Source organism: Lepus europaeus, chromosome 10 (assembly GCF_033115175.1).
Source record: "Lepus europaeus isolate LE1 chromosome 10, mLepTim1.pri, whole genome shotgun sequence".
Classification (NCBI taxonomy): Eukaryota; Metazoa; Chordata; class Mammalia; order Lagomorpha; family Leporidae; genus Lepus; species Lepus europaeus.
The window spans coordinates 66143191-66162113 of NC_084836.1; the positions used below are offsets into that span (position 1 = coordinate 66143191).

General features: G+C 54.4%; 1 protein-coding gene across 2 annotated transcripts in view; it reads right to left on the reverse strand.

Annotated features, from left to right (window-relative positions):
- Positions 1-18923, reverse strand: part of PDE1B (phosphodiesterase 1B) — a 29867-nt gene that overhangs the window by 7953 nt on the left and 2991 nt on the right. Inside the window, exons 1-5 of one of the 2 annotated variants that reach the window (XM_062202152.1) lie at positions 8744-9548; positions 2007-2120; positions 711-893; positions 518-584; positions 82-198 (exon numbers count right to left, since the gene is read on the reverse strand). In XM_062202152.1, the coding sequence (XP_062058136.1) occupies positions 82-198; positions 518-584; positions 711-893; positions 2007-2120; positions 8744-8796 (534 nt within the window). In that variant the 5' untranslated portion in view covers positions 8797-9548. Of the gene's footprint in view, positions 1-81; positions 199-517; positions 585-710; positions 894-2006; positions 2121-8743; positions 9549-18923 lie in introns of those variants that run through there. The other variant, XM_062202151.1, reaches the window with a different exon arrangement.

Here is an 18923-nt window from a genome sequence, read left to right on the forward strand (position 1 = left end):
AGCAAGTGCAGGTGGAACGGGGTGGCAGCCCTGACCTGGAGCCTCCCAGAACAGCGGAACCTTCCAGAACAGGCGCCCCACCTTGAAACGGCTGATGAGGTTGTGCCGGGTCAGCAACTCGAAAACAATGGTCCTCAGGGCATGGTCATCGGCTGCCCGGTTCAGGGCGAAGACGTCAAAGCACCAGAGGTCCAGATTCTGCAGAGAAACAACGCATGAGGCAGGGAGGCCCCCGCTTCACAGAGCACCACTGCAGCAGCCAGGGTTGGAGTCAGACTTGAAGGAGGACTTCCCAGCAATGGCAGGGACACGGGAAGCAGGAAGACCGGGGCGGGGGGGGGGGGGGGGAGGTGACATGGGTCTCGCTTCCCACGGTCCTCACGGTATGGGGGAGCCAAGGAGGCAGGGTGTGTGACCCAGGGAAGAAAGGTTACAAGTCAGGCCATAAGCAGAGCTTGCTGTCCCAACAGCTGCTGCAACCCTAACCCTGCCCCTCGCCCGCCAACGCAGGCATCACCTTGAGACAGTTGTGGACAGCGGTGGAGTAGGTGGGGCCCACAGCGGTATATGTTCTCCGGAACATCCTAGGAGAGAACAATGGGGAGAGCCCAAGCATAAGGGTCTGGGAGAAGGGGTGCAGCCGAGTCAGGGGCCCCAGGGCCACAGGGCCTAGGGCTGGGAGGGAGGGGCTGAGCGCGGGCCAGCCTTACCTTTCCACGAAGATGCCGGCCTGCACGGCGTGCACGATGCTGCGGAACTTCGGCTTCTCCTCCGCCCGGCGGCCTTTGGCCCGGGTCTGCTGCGTGAAGGTGGACGCCAGCCAGTCACGCACCTCCGAGGGCACCGCATCTGACCGCAGCTCCTGCAGCTCGTCCTCCGTGTCCAGGATTTGCCTGTGGCCCCAGAAGAAGAGTCACCAGGGAAGGACAGCAGGTGCCTCCCTCCGCACCCCACACCCTGCACTTGGCAGCCCTCGTGCCCCCCCTCCTTGAATCTCTCTGTCTCTGCATCTCTATCTGCCATCCCCAGGAACGATACAGGCCACACCATGTGGGGTAGTGAGCTCTCCAGCTATCAGGGGATTCAAGCAGGCATTGGGATGCCATCTGTCAGGGGTGCTCTAGAATAGCACTGTTCAGTAGAAAGAAATTGCACATCACATGTGTGACATTTTAAACTAGCTAGTTACTACCATAAAAAGATAAAAAGAAACAGGTGAGATTTGTTTTCACAATAAATTTTATTTAACCCAATACCTCCAAAATATTATCATTTCAACATGAGTCAATCTAAAATATTTGAATGACATATTGCATAAATCTTTTTTTGTTTCCTAAGCCTTGGAGATCCAGCATGTCTTTTCATATAAATTTCAGCTCACCCTCAGCATATCTCAAGCACTCAGGAGCCACTTGGATCCAGGGGCCCCGCACAGGTGGGGGCTCCGAGGACTCCACGCTGGGGCAGCTGTTTGGCCTAGCAGCTAAGACACCCACATCAGAGTGCCCAGGGCTGAGACCCACCTCTGGCTCCTGACCTTAACCTCCTGCCAGGGCACAGCCTGGAAGGCAGCAGTAACTGGGCGCCTGCCACCCACGTGGGCACCTGGATGGAGCTCCCAGCTCCCAGGTTCAACCCAACTCAGTCTTGGCTATTTGTGAAAACTGGGGAGTGAACCAGCAGATGGGAACATACTTCCTCTCTCTCTCTCTCTCTCTCTCTCTCTCTCTCTCTCTCTCTCTCTCTATATATATATATATATATATATATATATATATATATATATATATATATCTCCCTCTGAAACAGATAACAACTACAATACGTTTAGCGGTATTTCACACTATGAGACTTGCGGTCTGATGCGGGAACAGCCTTCTCTCCCTCTTGTCCTCTGCGTCTGTCTCTGCACCTCTGCTTGTCCCTACCTCTGTCCACAGCCCTGTACACCTGCCCGCCCCGCCCCGCCCCCGGCCCTCTGCAGGCCCACCGTGGCCTCCCCTCACCGTGTCTCGTCGATATAGACGGCCTCCAGCAGAGAAGCCGTGTACTCCAGGTTCTTCTTCAGCTCCTCGATGTTGACCTCCCCATTCTCCAGCTGCTTCACCATGTAGCGCAGCCTGTGGGCAGCGGGGCCATACAGCCGACTCAGGCACGGCCACCCAGTCCCACCGCCTCTGCTCTGCTAGAAGACGCCTCTCTCTCTCACACACATAGAGGCTCGCCCGTCTCCCATCCGCAATCACAACTCAGACCTTCCTCATCGTAAGAGCAGCCAACGTCTTTCACCTCGCCGCCTACCTCACTTCACCTACCCCTAACGTGTAAGCCCAGGCTGTCCTGCCTCGGCCATCACCCCACCCTCTCCTCTCAACACCACCGCCCTACCCCCAAGTCAGGGTTGGCTGGAAACAGCCAGGGCCTGGCAGAACGAGGCAGGTATGAGCCTCTCAGGTGTTGGGGGGGGTGGGGGGGGGATCTGTTTCCCAGTCTGGAAAATCATGATCTGAAACTGCTTGTCCCCACCCCCCCAACCCCACCCCAAGAGAAGGTTTCTGCACCAGCAGCCATCAGAGTAGCCTGAGGACTCCCTCATTGTCAAGGCCCAGAGCGGGTGGGAGTCCACACCCCCTCAGTCCCTAGCGGGGACAGCAAAAGCTCAGAACAAAGACCCATCTGAATGCCCTCGCCTGGCCTCGCTCCACGCATGCAGAGCTAATGGATTATGATTCCAGAATCCATCAACCAGGACAGAGCTGGATTAACCCCCGCCTCCCCGCCTTGCACCAGAGGCGACCTCTGGCAGAGTTTCTGTCGCGATGCATGGAGTCTGCCCCAGCTGCGGCTTCTCCCAGGACAGAAGTGGGGAGGCAGGCCCAGGGACCTCATTGTCTGGCCGCTCTGCCTCAAGGGGCAACGCACTTATGAAGTCTTGGGGGGCGGGGGTCAGTAAGGAACCGACCTACTGAAGGTGTCGTGGAAGGCTGGCGAGTCCAGCTCTTGGACCTCAGAGTGAGCCATTGAAGGTCCCCCTCTTGCTCCTTCCCCACCCCTCCCAAAACCAGGGTGAAATCACAGCCATCACAATGCCCCCCCAACCTGGGAAAGGGGCTTCGGAAACCCAAGGGCACCCTCCGAGTCAGGGAGGAGGAGAATGAGTCAGGGACCAGAGGCTGAAATTAGCATCGATTCCCAGGCTGCCAGGGGAGCGAGAACAATGGCATTCCCGAACAGCAGCAGCTCGGGAGTCCTGGGGTCTCCGCGGCTTCTTGGCTTCTTCGGAGTAAGGGCCTCCCAAAATAGCCAGCCACAGGCAGCCTCCCTCGGCCCTGCAGTCCTGGCCCGGGGGGCTGAGAGCAAGCAGGAGGCAGAGAAGGAGTGGGGTGCTGTGGCCTGCGGGGGGGGCTGCCCTCAAGTCTCACCCCCAGGCCCCTTCCTGCCGGCTTCCCTGTGGACGAAGCAGGGTATTTAAGAGACAGGACAGCAAGCACAGCCCAGCTCTGGCTTCATGAGGGAGGAGCAACAGAGGTAGACATCATAAACAGTCCTCCCAGGCCAAGGAGCTGGGGGAGCTACCAGCCAGAATCTTCCAGAACACTACCGAGAGATCACAGACAGAACAAAGAGGGTGACACTGAGCCTTTGGGACCCAGGCACAGGCACGTCTCCCGGGGCTCTCAAATCTGGGGACCCAACCCACCTCTCCCCCAGATCCTCATCCAAGCCCTAACCTTTCTCTGCCCCCAGGGGTCCACATTTCTCCCCACTCCTAAAAGACACATCCCAAAGTGAACAGCCACACCCATGGGATTTGCATAATCACTAACAATGCTGCCAGCTCCACATTTTAAGAAGCAACAGTCTCCTACATTGTCTCATTTTATTCTCACAATGGGCCTGCCAAGGAGGGAGGTAGGGGGAGAACTGTAACCCCATTTCCAATGCAAAACCCAAGTCTCTGGCACTCAGCAGCAACCCCAGGTTCAAAGCTCTCTCTCTGCCGTGAAGCCTTGGGCAAGTCACTAATGCTGGATCCATGTTTATTACAACATGGCCTGCCCGCCACCAGCACCACCATTACCTTGTCCACATGCTAATAACGTGGATGGGCCGGGTGTGCGGCCGGCAGTGAAGATGCAGGGTAGGACCCACATCCCATCCTAGAGCTACCTAGTCCCAGTCTGTGATTCCAGCTTCCTGCGAAGGCACACCTTGGGAGGCAGCAGTTATGATGGCTTAAGTAGTTGGGTCTCTGCCACCCACATGGGAGACATGGCTTGAGTCCCAGACTCCTTGTGATGCAGCAGTTGGGGAGCAAAACAGCATATGGGAGCACTCTCTGTCTCTGAAATAAATAAATAAATGGAGGCCAGTGCTGTGGCATTGAGGGTAAAGCCGCCGCCTGTAGTGTCGGCATCCCATATGGGCACTAGTTCAAGTCCCGGCTGCTCCTCTTCCGATCCAGCTCTCTACTATGGCCTGGGAAAGCAGTAGAAGATGGCCCAAGTCCTTGGGCCCCTGCACCCACATGGGAGACCTGGAAGAAGCTCCTGGCTGCCGGCTTCGGATCAAGCCAGTGCATGGAAGACCTCTCTCTCTCTGCCTCACCTTCTCTCTCTCTCTCTCTCTCTCTGTGTAACTCATTCAAATAAATAAATAAATCTTTTTTAAAAAATAAAATAAAATAAAAATCATAGGCCTCACTGCACACCTGCAGAAGCAGAATCTCTGAGGGTGTGGTCCAAGGATCTATACTTTTAAACATCCCACACACACACCCCAAACAACCCTAATGCACACTAAAGGTTGAGGACTTTTATCTTAGAGCCTTAATCAGCTCCTCTGTAAAAGTGTGCGGATGACAATAAACCACCTCACAGGGCTGTTAACAGGAGCATTAAGGGAAGGGATACGAGCCAAATGCCTGGGACACTCAACTGTCGCTGTAAATGTAGTCTGCAAAGGAATTAACCAGCCGGCATCATGTTCACGCTACCCAGCCCTACCACCCTCAGATCCAACACGCAGGGCACAGAAGGTTAAGCAGCCACTTGGGGTACCCGCATCCCATATCCATGAGCGCCTGGAATCCAGTCCCGCCCCGGCTTTCCATCCTGCTTCCTGCTGAAGTACCCAGGAGGCGGCAGGTGATGGTTCAAGTACTTGGGTTCTTGCCACCCACATGGGAAGCCTGGATGGAGTTCCTGGCTTATGGCCTCAGCATGGTGTCGTCCTGGCCGTTGCGAGCGAACCAGCAGACGGAAGCTATCTGTCTCTGTCTCTCTGCCTTTCAAGTAAATAAATAAATCTTAAAAAAAAAAAAATCCAACAAGCACCTGCTTTCACTATCCAAGTCCAGGTGGAGCAGAGTGAATCCAGCACACTGGTAATTAGGAAAGGAAGGGAGGGAGGGAATGGGAGCGCGACAATGGCTATGACCTCCTGCTTACAATCATCTCATCTCACGAGCACTTCATGAAGGGAGCTTACGTACTTGTCCTGTCCACCTCAGGTTGGCGAAGCCTACAGCTCTCGCCCGTGGACCCCAGCTGTGTCCCACAATGAGGCAGGTGTAGGAGCAGGGCAAGCGCACGCACAGAGTGAGCCTGTGGCGAGGCCGAAGCCCACTCCCCACAGCTCCCCAATCCCCCTCAGCAGGGCAACCTTCCTGGAGTGCTGGTGGCAGGCGGCCCGCAGGGGAGACTGGGAATGTGCTGGTGGCGCTGACGGTGACTTGTTTATCCTGGTCTCCATGCTCAGAGCACACAGGACGCGCCCAGAAAGAGTTCGTTAAATAAATAAAAGGGAGAGGAGGCAAATTAATCAGGTGTGCGCACAGCCTGGGATGTCTGAGCCAGGGTTTCTGCACCGCTCACAGCAGGCGGAGAAGAGCGAGGTCAGGGTAGGCCGACTCACAGCACATCTCTCCCTCCCTTCCAGACCCCGTCCAGGAGCTCCGGTATGGCTTCTGTTGGAATCTCAACGCAACAGGATCCAGACACCGGAGAGAGGGGGCAGGCAGGGAAAGAAAGACCAAAGAATCAGTCTGACAAACAAGAAGTCCAAGGGGAGGCTGCTGAGAGGAGCCAGGTGCTGCAGCCAGATCCGGCCCCTATATACACATCACACACACACACACATATCCATACACACACATCACACACACATACACCACACACATACCCATAAATACCTACACATCACACATACATACACACCCATACACATACATCACACACACATACCCATAAACACACACACATACACACCACCACACACACACATACACCACACACATACCCATAAACACCAACACATCATACATACACACACTTACACACACACATACACTGCACACATACACATACACCACACACATACATCACACACATAGCCATAAACACACATACATATACACCACACACATACATCACACACATAGCCATAAACACACATACATATACACAATCACACATATACACACATCACAAATACACATATACCACACACATCACACATACCCATAAACACCTATACATCACATCTACACACACATCACACATACACCACACACACATTTACATACACTACACACACATAGCCATAAACACACACATATGCACACATACACACATACCCATACACATACACATATATACCCACACATCACACATACACATACACCACACACATACATACACACCCACACATCACACATACACACACACATTCATAACACCCACACATCACACATACACACACATACACTACACACACATATACCACACACATACACATACATCACACACACACACCCATAAACACCCATACATCACACACACATACCCATAAACATCCACACATCACACATACCCATAAACATCCACACAGACACACACCACACACATCACATATACACACATACACCACACACATACACTACACATACCCATAAACACCCACACATAGACATAAACACATATATACACATGCACCACACATACACACACATACACTACACACACATATACCACATGCATACACATACATCACACACACACCCATAAACACCCATACATCACATACACATACCCATAAACATCCACACATCACACATACACACATACACACACACATACCCATAAACACCCATACATCACACACACATACCCATAAACATCCACACATCACACATACACACATACACCACACACATACACTACACACATACCCATAAACACCCACACATACAGACATAAACATATATATACACATGCACCACACATATACACACATACCCATAAATACCAATACCCACACATACACATACACACATATATACACTACACACATACACATACACATACATACAGACACCCACAAATACACATATACCATACATACATACCCAGATACCTACACATACACACAAACACACACATACCCATAAACACCCACATATACATACACACATGTACATACTATACACATACACACATACATCCACACCACACACCATAAACATACATACCCACACCCACATACACATGCATACACACACCACACATATACATACACACATACATACACATCACACACATACCCACAAACATGTCATATGCACATATACACTACACACACAACACATACATAAACATACACACATATACACCCTCACCCATACATATGCCACACACATAAACACACATGTGCGCACACTATACACAACATGTATACATTCATATACACACCACACCCGTACACATGTCACACACATACCACATATGCACATACACACACCACACACATGAACACACATACATGCATGTACGCACGCACACATGGCACCGTGGGCCTGCAGGGACCCCTGCCCGTCTCTCAAGGCTTCAGGGTGAGGGTCTCCGCAGTCCCACCCAACCCCTCACTTGGATACTCCTCTCCAGGAAGTGCTTCTCCCTCCCAGCCCCAGCAGTTCCCATGCAGTTCAGCCCTGGGGAGACAGGGCACTGCAACGGTCCCCTTCTGTGCCGCCCAGGCTGGGCCACATCAGGACCCCAGGAACACCTCCCTCCTGCCCCCTCCCCACACCACTTCTGTCTCCTCTTCCTCCAGTCCCCGCACAATGGAAAAACGCCTTAGCTCCTGCCCACCCCGGGGAAGGCCCAGGTCTCTCCTAGCTCCAGGCGGCCAGCTGGGAGGACTCCCGGCAGGAAGAACCCCAGCACCTCCGCGGAGCTCAGCGTCCCCAGCCCCCACCTGCTCACTTCTGCGCTCACTACAGAGCTACGGTCTGGGGATTTCCAGTACCCTCTGCCACTTCTCCCAGCACCCACACTCCCCAAATGACCAATAGGCGACTGGGACAGGGCAGCCTCCAGGCAGGGGCTGGGAGTTCAGAGAAGACTTCTGTCTCCAGCTTGTGTTCTTAAGGCAAGATGGGGACATTTCAAAGGGATGGGAAGTCCCCAGGATGCTGGGGTTAGGAGAGAGGGGGGCAGGGGAGGCACTGCTACATCACCGTCCATGGCCGGCAGGCAGGCAAGCAGGATGCAAAGGGGACAGGGAGAAGGTGAGGGGCGACACGGAGGGAGTGGGAGGTCAGGGAAGGCGGCACACAGGTGCACAAGACACACAGGGTCCTGTCTCAGGTCCTGACCCTCCCTGGTGCTACACTACAACTGGTGGAGCCTCAGGCAACCTGTCCTCCTCCTCCTCCTCCCCTGTCCTCAACCCTGCCACCTACCTGAGGATGGGGCCCTGAAGGTGGCTCCTCTGAACAGGAGCCCGGCTGGCCATGGGGATCCAAGTTTCCTACTGCAAAGTTCCAAGGTGCTGACCCCGGGGCAAAGGGGCCCAGGGCCCCTATCGGGGGAACAACGCCCTCTTGAGCCCCTGGCTTCCTCCTCCAGGTCCCAGAAGTACTGAGCAACTAGCCAGAGACAACCCTGGGGAGGGGCTTGGCCCGGGGAAGCAGGCAGTGATGAGGCAGAGACCCAGCCCACAGGAACCGGGTGAGAGGCCGCGGGAAAAGTTTCACATCTGAATCAGACTGAAAACAAGAATCCGCTGTCAGGAGAGTCCCAGAAAGGCCAGAAATAGCACGGGCCAGCCCCCTGCTCCGAGGAGGTGGGGCTGCGCTCTGGGAACAAGGGGTTAGCAGGAGGCTGGGGATGTGGGGACAGGAGGCCATCCTGAGCCAGCAGTGGGAGGGGAAGGGGCTCTGCAAGAGGCCCCTGGCCCCCACCCCACAGGGGGCCACGACGCGCCCTCTCCGGGGGGTCTTTTTCCAGGACCACTCTCCAAAAAGAATGGAAGCTGGGAGGATGCACGTTGCACCGGGCATTGGAAATGCAGGGCAGAGGGGCTTGCCGAACGAAGGGCGCGGGGAAGGGCTCCCGGCCCCCAGGAGTTGGCGCGTGTGGCTTTCACCTTCCCAGCCCTGGTTTTCTCATCTGTAAAATGGGGCTTGGGGCACCATCGAGGACGAAACTAGAAACAGGCCAGTCCGGCCCAGAGGTGGAGAAGCGAGGAAACCGCCCAGAAGCGGCCGAAGCTGGCACCCCAGAGGGTCTCAGGGCCCAGGACGCCCCGCTCCGCCCGCCGGCAAGCAGCCGGCCCTGCAGCACCCGGGGGACGTGCGCACACAGCCCCAGCCGCCTGCCGATTGGCTGCGCGGCGACGTCACCGCGACGCGGACTCCCGAGCCGCGATTGGCCGGCTTGCGGAGCTGGGCGGGGCGGAGGCAGGGCGGGGCTGGGGACGAGGCCGACCGCGTCCTGGGCCGAGCTGCCGGCGCCTTCAGTCTGCGTCCTCTGGGGTCTCGCGCTGGCGGTGCTGTGGGGCTGTGGGGCCGAGGAAGAGGAGCGAACGGGGAAGAGGCTGGCGAGAGAAGGAACGGGCCTAGAGCTAGGGCTTTGCGACGGGAAGCCCCCTCCCTCCCTCCCTCCCCGCCATCCACCACCACCCCAAAGTGGGGAGAAATGAAAAAATACCTCGTCACCGTGCCCAGGCCTTGAAGTTCGGGAGTCTGGGCTCTCTCGGGGGCCACGGAGCAGCGGGTGGGAGGAGTGTAAGGGCGGTTTGACTGTATCTACAGTTGTTTTCTGGTGAACTCGCAGCCCCAAGCAGGGCCGCTGCAGGTTTTGCAAAAAAAAAAAAAAGGACCCACTCTGCACCCCTCCCCGCAGCCATCACAAACTGATGAGTGTTTGCAGAGAGAACTGGAGCCAGCGTCAGGGACCCTGGAGGCCCATCCCCAAGGGGCCAGGGATGCCGCACGCGGCCCACTGTGGGACCTGCTGGCGCACGCGCACACACATACATAGAGTACACCACCCCTCCTAGCTGGCTGTTACTGCCTGCTCCTACTGAGGACGGATACTGGCCCACCACCATGCCTCCTGGGGAAGATTTTGCACACACACACACCACACTCTACCTCTGAGGCCATCACCTGGCTGGGAGGCCGGATTTAGGTGTGCTAACCTCAGCAAAAGGTCCAGCATGGGTTTTCCTAGAACTTTCCCATGGAGCCTATAAAGAGAAAGGTAACTGCTGTGTTCCCAGGCCCGGGCGCCGAGGGGTAGAAAAGTGAATGCATAAAAACAGAAAGGGGAAGGGGCGGCGCTGTGGCATAGCAGGTAAAGGCACCGCCTGCAGGGCCAGCATCCCATATGGGCACCAGTTCGAGTCCCGGCTGCTCCACTTCCCATCTAGCTCTCTGCTATGGCCTGGGAAAGCAATAGAAGGTGGCCCAAGTCCTTGGGCCCCTGCACCCACGTGGGAGACCTGAAAGAAGCTCCTGGCTTCGATCAGCTCAACTTCAGCCATTGTGGCCACTTGGGGAGTGAACCAGAGATAGAAGACTCTCTCTCTCTCTCTCTCTCTCTCTCTCTCTGCCTCTCCTTCTCTCTGTGTAACTCATTCAAATAAATAAATAAATCTTAAAAAAAAAAAAAACACCAGAAAGGAACCCAATCGTGTCGCCTTCCTCTACCCATCCCCAGCTTTCCCCCTCTCTGCAGTGAGGAATAGAAGCTGGGATAGGGAGCAAAGGATGGGAGACTCTGCCCCCAGTTAGAAAAGAGGAGTGCTGGAGAATGGACTAACTGGCTGATCTTGAGGCCCAAAAAATTTCAGAAATTGAAAGAACCAAAGAAATCATCAAAATCCAATAGAAAGAGGACATGAGTTAAAACCAGGTGATCTTGCCTGGGACTCCTCGCCATGTGTGACCTTGGGCAAGCCACTTGTGCAAGCCCATTTCCTTGTCTAAATAGCACAGGCTCCACTGTGACAGCACATTGGGTCCATAAAGTGACAGCTGAATGCAAAGGGTCATGGTTTACTCAGCAAATATTAAGAGTTCCTCATAAACACAATTCCCCCGGGCCCACGCTTACAGCCAGGACTCCTGATTTTTCCATCCAGGCCCCAAAAGGCACCTGGGTTATGTGTGGAAAAGCTGAGGTCTCCCTGCCACCAGCTCTCCAGAGAGCTAGGTCTTCTTTCTGACTTCTTAACTCTGCAGGGACCAGGGAGGCAGTGGAAGCAGAGGCCGGGGAGCCTGAAGAGCACAGAGCTCCAGAAACCAAGAACAACCAGCTCGCATCACCCAGGCACGCCCGCTCCTCTCATTCCCCATAGCTAGAGGAGCAGCCCAAGCCCTGGCAGCTGGCTGGGCATAGTGGCGGGGGTGGCTCCAGAGATAAAAATAGCTCCCCTGGTGGCAGAGCTGGGAGGTGCAGGCCCCAGGTTGCAGCAGCAGCAGTGAGAGGTCTCAAGACAATGGACAGAGGCGAGGGACAGGGCACAGCCAAGGGAAGACTAGGAAAGAAGGGGGTAGGCACAGGAACCAGGAGAGCGGAGGGGCAGGAAGAGGGCAGGGAGGGGAGGAAAGGAGATTTGGACGCCGGTGCTGCAGAAGACGGCCTGGGAGACCCCGAAGGAGGGGCTGTCTAAAGGAGCAGGAGCCCGTGCTCACAGGTGCAGCTGAAAGCAGCCCAGCACTGCTCAGCTGGCAGGAGGAAGGCAGGGACATAAACCAGACCAGGAAGAGCCCAGGCACCCCAGCTCCCAGCCCAGAGCACGGCCGAGTCACCTCTGCCCTTGAGATGGGGAGAAATTAGGAGGGATTGGGCTAGACGGTCTGATGGAAGGCGGGCGGGAGAGGAGGCCCCCAGGCTCCAGCCAGAGGAACTCCCTCCAGCTCCCTTGTCCACCTCTCTCCTCTTCCCTGCACCGCTTAATTCTGCTCATTAACCATCTCCACGTGGACCACCCCACCAGCCCCCACACTGCTTCCTGACAGCTGTTCCCAGCAGATGGCCAGCTTCCAGGAGACCTCACAGATGTGGAAGGCAGCCTGGGATGGGCAGGGGAGTAGGAAGCTTGGCAAGGGCCTGGCTGCAGGTGTGCCGGGGCCAGCACTAGATTGCGCATCAGCAGGATTGGGGTCTGGTCCCAGCGCTGCCCCTCCATACCTGACCAAGCATCTCTGCGCATCAGTTTCCACTGCCTCGGGATGGCTTCCAGATTCAGGGCCTGGGCCAGAAGCAGCAGGGAAGCAGGATGCCTGAGCCTGGATCCTCAGGTTCCAGAGGGTATCCTTTCTGCCCAGCTCACTGCTTTCCCCAAATCAGCTCTGAGCCGGTGCTTCCGAGAGCAGTGTGGCTCTCGTCTTCATCAGAGGGAGGCCAAATCCTGACTCCATCCATTTTGCAGGCAATTCTCCTGCATACCTACCTTCAATCCATGTCCCTGCCAATAAGACAACAGGAAACCTTCTTGGCATCTCCAAGGAAGAGCAGAAGCAAAGGGGCTAAGACACCCTCGGGGTGAGGCTGGAGCAATTGGATGTATTAGACACCTTCCAGGCTGGAATTTCCAAAGCTCCAACTTGGTAGAGAGGTGGCCAGGGTTCAGGGATGTGGTGGCGATGCCGCTGGCATATGTACTCACTCAGTCTGGGCTCAAGAAGTTTCCAGACCAGGTGGGCACAGAAGAGAGAGCCAGGGAGCTGGTGTCAAACTGGATATGCAGAAACTGATAAACAGGGCAGCAGGGGAGCCAAGGAATGGGAATGAAAGGAGGAACTTCCCGAGCCCCTGGTCCTGCACGCGCCAGAGAGTCACAAAGCACCTGCCCCCCAGCCCCCCGCGAGCCAAGCTCCCTGCCCAATCTAAATGGTGCCCACACCAGCTGGCAGCCTAATCGCCCCGCTGCAGCCGCCATAATTATTTGCAAATCTGACTTTTCCTTGCAGCTGTGGAATCAGACTGACCCGGAGCCTGGCTCTAAGCAACAACATCCACTAAAGCGCCCCCACTTCCCAGTTCTTCTCCCAGCCTCCCACCCCCAGGTGTACCTCCCTGGACACACCTTGGCCCTTTTCCCACCAAGCCTGCCTCTCTCCCAAAAGCCCATCCCCGCTCCCTCCGTGGACTCTGCCAGGGCCGGGAGGCTGGAGAGATGAATCCCAAGTTGCAGTCTTCTCCCGAGATGGGACTGCAGCGGCAGCGGCAGGGCTGGGAGATGCGGGGCAGAGGGCAAGAGCACTGGCACGAGGGGCTGCCCCGTGCTCACTGGCTGACAACCCGGCTTCCTCCTCTTCCTGGCTCAGCAGCCCCTCCTCCCTGCTCAGTTCCTGGCCAGGCCCCTCTCCAGGATGCTCTCCCAGTTCTCTTGGACCATTCAGTCCTGCTCCCTTGGGGGGACGATCTCATTATCTAACAGCTTCCAGTCTCCCCGGTGGTCTCACCTCCACCCCACCTGCTGCCCTGCTTCTATCTCTCTGTCTCTCTGCTGCTGTCCTCAGAGTTGGAAAATAGCTACTCAACTTCCGGACCTGCAAAAGCAGCCTCCCGAGATTCAAAGGCAATTACGTGCTTCCTCCCGGGAGGGTCTGGGCTGGGCGGATGAAGTCACTGAGAAGGCCAAAGGATAGGCCTTGCAGAAGTCAGGAGTTAAGGGCTGGACCCCAGAGGGGGCCTGAGGCTGGGGGTCCAGCACCAGTACCAGCAACACCTGGAGGGAAGGGGGCGGCACCAGCCCCGGAGGAAGAGGAGGAGGAGGAGGGAGCAGACTGCAGGCTAGAGCAAGAGGCTAAGTCACAGGAAACAGGCCAGAGAGACAGGAAACGGGGCCGAAAGGAATAAAACTGAGCCTGAGCTCCGGAAAGCAAAGGAACTGAGGGCTAGAGTTCCAGACTCCTGGCTGCTGCAGGCATTTGGAGAGTGTCTGTCTGTCACTTTCTCTCTCTCTCTCTCTCTCTCTCTCTCTCTCAAGACTCAAGGAGAGCCAAGAACTGTTCCAAAATTTCCTTCTCTAGGGGAAGGGAGACAGAGGAGGGGGTGGACGCTGGGCTGCAGCCACTCAGTTCACTGGTCGCAGAAATCCCTGGACCTGGGACAGGTGTGGAAGGGTCTAGAGATGTCCAGACTTCTCTCCCACAGCCTGCCAGTCCCACAGCACCCCCAAGCCCCCTCATCTTCCTCTGGTCAAAACCGACAAAGCATCTTGTGAAGCCAGCATCCCATACAGGAGTGCTAGTTTGAGTCCCAGCTGCTCCACTTCCAATCCAGCTCCCTGCTAATGTACCGGGAAAGCAGCAGAAGATGGCCCAAGTGCTTGGGCCCCTGGTCCCATGTGGGAGACCCGGATGGAGTTCAAGGCTCCTGGCTTTGGCCTGGCCCAGCCACAGCTGTTGTGGCTATTTGGGAAGTGAACCAGCAGCAGATGCAAGATCTGTCTGCCTCTTCCCTCCTGCCTCCTACTCCCATCACTCCGGCTTTCAAATAAATACAATCTTATTTAAAAAGTAAGAAATGCAACCTGCAATGTGACATCGCATCTCTATCTCTTTGGCTCCTGGACAAGAAAAGCGATACCTGGTTCCAAGGGCCTTTGGAAAGTATCTAAAGTAGGTCACGGCCACCTGATGACATTCCCCTCCCCCACCTCCACCAGCCTGGGGAACCCCAGTGCTCCCAGAACCAACCCTGGCAGCCCCTGGCTCCCCACACTCAGCAGTCTCCTGCAATTGCTCCATCCATGTCTGGGCTGACCGCTGGGCTGAACACAGGAACCCACATCCTCACCTGCACAGCCCTCCTCCAGCCCCGCCAGCCTCCCACTCTCTAAGCTCAGGCTCCTGGCCCTCACTCCTGCCCTCGTTCATCAACAACACTCTTCCAAATCCTTTCCCAGGCACTGGGATTTGAATTTATGAGAACGCATATTCTGGCTTCTTGTACCTGGATCCTTCTCCCCTACCCCAGCCAATAGTTACCTGTTCATTGCCATTCCTCTGCCTCTTCACAAATCAAGCTCTCTCATGGTGAAAATTCTCCAGGTTTAGTATTTAAAATCCACTTTCCTATGGATGCTACCAAATGATAGGAAGGAGACTCAGAGAGACCATGTGACCTCAAGACCACACAGCTGGTGCCTGGCAGAGTGGGCATGAGAACTCAGATGCACAGGTCCCAGTATTCCCTACACTCTTCCAGCACCACCGCCCCCGCCTCCCTCTTTGGAAGAGGTTCCTGAAGTGCATCCCTTGGTCTGAATCTGATTTCCCTATCTCTGCACCTCCCTGCAGGAATTTTCCATCCTCTTCTATCCCACGGATGCCACACAGTCCTCAACTCAATCAACACTGCTGGAGTAAAACAACAGAAGACGCCTGATGGACCCACAGGGGAGAGGTCCTCTTTGCCATGGTTGGACGTAAAGGAGGAAGGGCTCACCCGCGGGGCGGGGGGGGGGGGGGGGGGAACAGCGCTAAACATCGCCGCCACCATGGCCTGGGAGAAAGGGTTCTCTTTTTTCTCCAGCAGTTCAGGGAGCCACACTTTCTCCTGCAGTCTTCACAGCAGCTCCCCAGCCATATGCAGAGAAAGGAGGATGCAGCATCATTTTCAAAATTGGTGAGAGCCACCCAGGATCACCCCCTGGGGCACACAGCAAATGAGGACAAAAGGTGGGCCGAGTCAGCGGGGCACTCAGGCGGGTCCCTCAGCATCCTGCTCCTGTCCCTGCCTCGCCCCGGGACTGCCAACAAATGTGAGTGCCGCACATATGTCAGCTCTCACTCACACACACACACATTATCCCATTACTTACACACAGTCACACACATACACATACTGTACATGCACACTCATACACACACATACATATTATACATGCACACTCACACACACATATCCCATTACCTACATACACACACATACACATGCATATTGTACATGTACACTCACACACTCATACACACATACATACTGCACATGCATACTCACACACACATACACACACATGCATACTGCACGTGGCCACTCATACACACACATATATATTGTATATGCACACTCACAATTATCCCATTACCTATATACACACATACATACTGTACATGCACACTCATACACATACATATTGTACATGCACACTCACACACTCATACACACACACATACTGCACATGCATACTCACACACACATACACACACATGCATACTGCACGTGGCCACTAATACACACATACATATTGTATATGCACACTCACAATTATCCCATTACCTATATACACACATACATACTGTACATGCACACTCATACACATACATATTGTACATGCACACTCACACACATACACACATACATACTGTACATGCACACTCACACACATACATCTATATTGTATATATACTCACATACATACATACATACTGTACATGCACACTCACACACATACATATTGTACATGCACACTCACACATACATATTATCCCATTACTGGCATACACACATACATACATATTGTACATGCACACTCACACACACATACACATACATCATCTCATTCATCCCTAAGACAATTTCAGGTACTCAGCAATCCTGAAATATGCATGCCACCCCAACATATTTATTATCACAACGCCGCTTCTGAACATAACAACCAAGAGATCTCACCATGACGCTCTGCTCCCACTGTCCCCAAACGCATGTCAACCTTTACCCACAGGTATGCACGCGACTCAGGCACTCCCAGCTTCACCCTGACATATCTCACGCACACATCCTAATGCCTCGGCTTCTGTGTCCTCTCTGTAAATCCTTTAGGCCCGGGCTCTGTCCTGAGGTCACCAGTTCCAAAAACAACATCACCATCCCCCTTTCCTCCACCTCCATTTCCTGTCTCTCCCACCCCAGCCCCACACAGAGGTAGACACAGAACCGGCTCCGAGACATCGATTCATGCGTTAATACCTTTGCTCATTTCTTTCCTTAACAGCATTTATTGAGCGTCTATTATGTTCAGGGCACCACACTGCTATACTCCCAAGAAAAACAAAAATCAGCAAAGATAAGCCCCAGCCTGGCTCTTGGCTCTGGCGCACTTGTACCGACCTTGACCCACAGCACGCGACTCAGCCTGAACCATGGGGGTCCCAAGAGCATGCGACGCAGGAAAAGGAGAGGGGAGAGGGACCATGTCCAGACCGTCCCCCGAAGGGAAGTGGAAAGTTCTATCTAAGTGTAAAATTCCTAAAGAAACTGAGAGATGAAAGTGAGGCTTGTCCTATCCAGGGAGAGAAAACTCACCAGGCCTTTCCTGTGTGCATGACGCCCTGTGAGCAAAAACTAGGCAGAAATCCAGCACAGTGGACTGCCACTGCTTCAGTGCATGTAGCAAAAGGAGGTACACCGTGCCTCCCCCACTCTCTACACCCTTAGGGAGCTGAACCAGACTACAAGCTCCATGGGACCAGGGATGGTGTCCACCTTGTAAACTGTGTATCCCCAGCACCCAGCACCTAACCTGGCCACCAGAGGTGTTCAGTATATACAGAGACACTTCAAAACGTTCATAGAAACTGGAATTAAATCTTCTTTGGTGGCCAGCGTTGTGGCGCAGTGGGTGAAGCTGCCGCTTGCAACACCGGCATCCCCTATCACAGTTCCGGTTGAATCCCTGCTGTTCTGTTTTTCATACAGCTCCCTGATAACGTACCTTGGGAAGCAGTGGAAGATGAACTAAGTACTTGGGCCCCTGCATCCATGTGGGAGACGGATGCAGTTCCTGGCTTCAGCCCCAGCTCTGGCTGTTACAGGCTTTTCGGGAGTAAACAAACAGAAAATCTCAATCTCTATCTCTCCCTCTCTCTCTCTCTCTCTCCCTCTCCCTCTCCCTCTCTCTCTCTCTGTGTCTCTGTCTCTCTGTCTCTCTGTCACTCTTTCAAATATTTTTTTAGAAAAAGTTTATTTTGGTGCAAAAACATTGAAATCTGTGCATATGAAGGTTCTTCAAAAGGTTCATGGGAAATGCTTATTATGGAAACTTGTGAGTGAATTTTAGATTTTTTGGCACCAAAAGAAACTTACCTTTTAACTCTCATTTTCCACAAACTTTCTGAAGTGCCCTCACAGTTGCTGAGCTGAGGATGGCAAACCAATCCCTGCTCGGGGTTCATCCGGAGTCACAAAAGGCACAGAAAAGTCCTCCTCTGCTGGCCCTCCCCACGCCCGCCAGAGCCCTCTGGGCTCAGAGAAGGGGAGACAGGCAGATGAAACCCTTCCTCGGGCGCTAAGGCACCATGAAAGTCATCCTGGCCAGCGCTTCGTTTCCAGACACTCCCTCAGCCCTAGCTGATGAGACGGCGCAGTTAGGAACCTTTCCTGCCAGCCAGAGGTAAGCCCCACAGTTAGGGGAGACGCTCCCCAGCTCACGTGCTCCCGACTCTGAATTCCTTGACAAGCTTCTAAAGAGGGCAACAGGACTCTGGGCGCTCTTCTCAACAAGAAACCGCCCTGCCCAACTACACTAGCTAGGTTTCTTATTCAGAGAGGCAAAACACCAGGCCCGGCCCCCTGAAGACAGCCTAGAAGTTCAAGATTAGAAATGGTAAAAGTAGAGAGGAG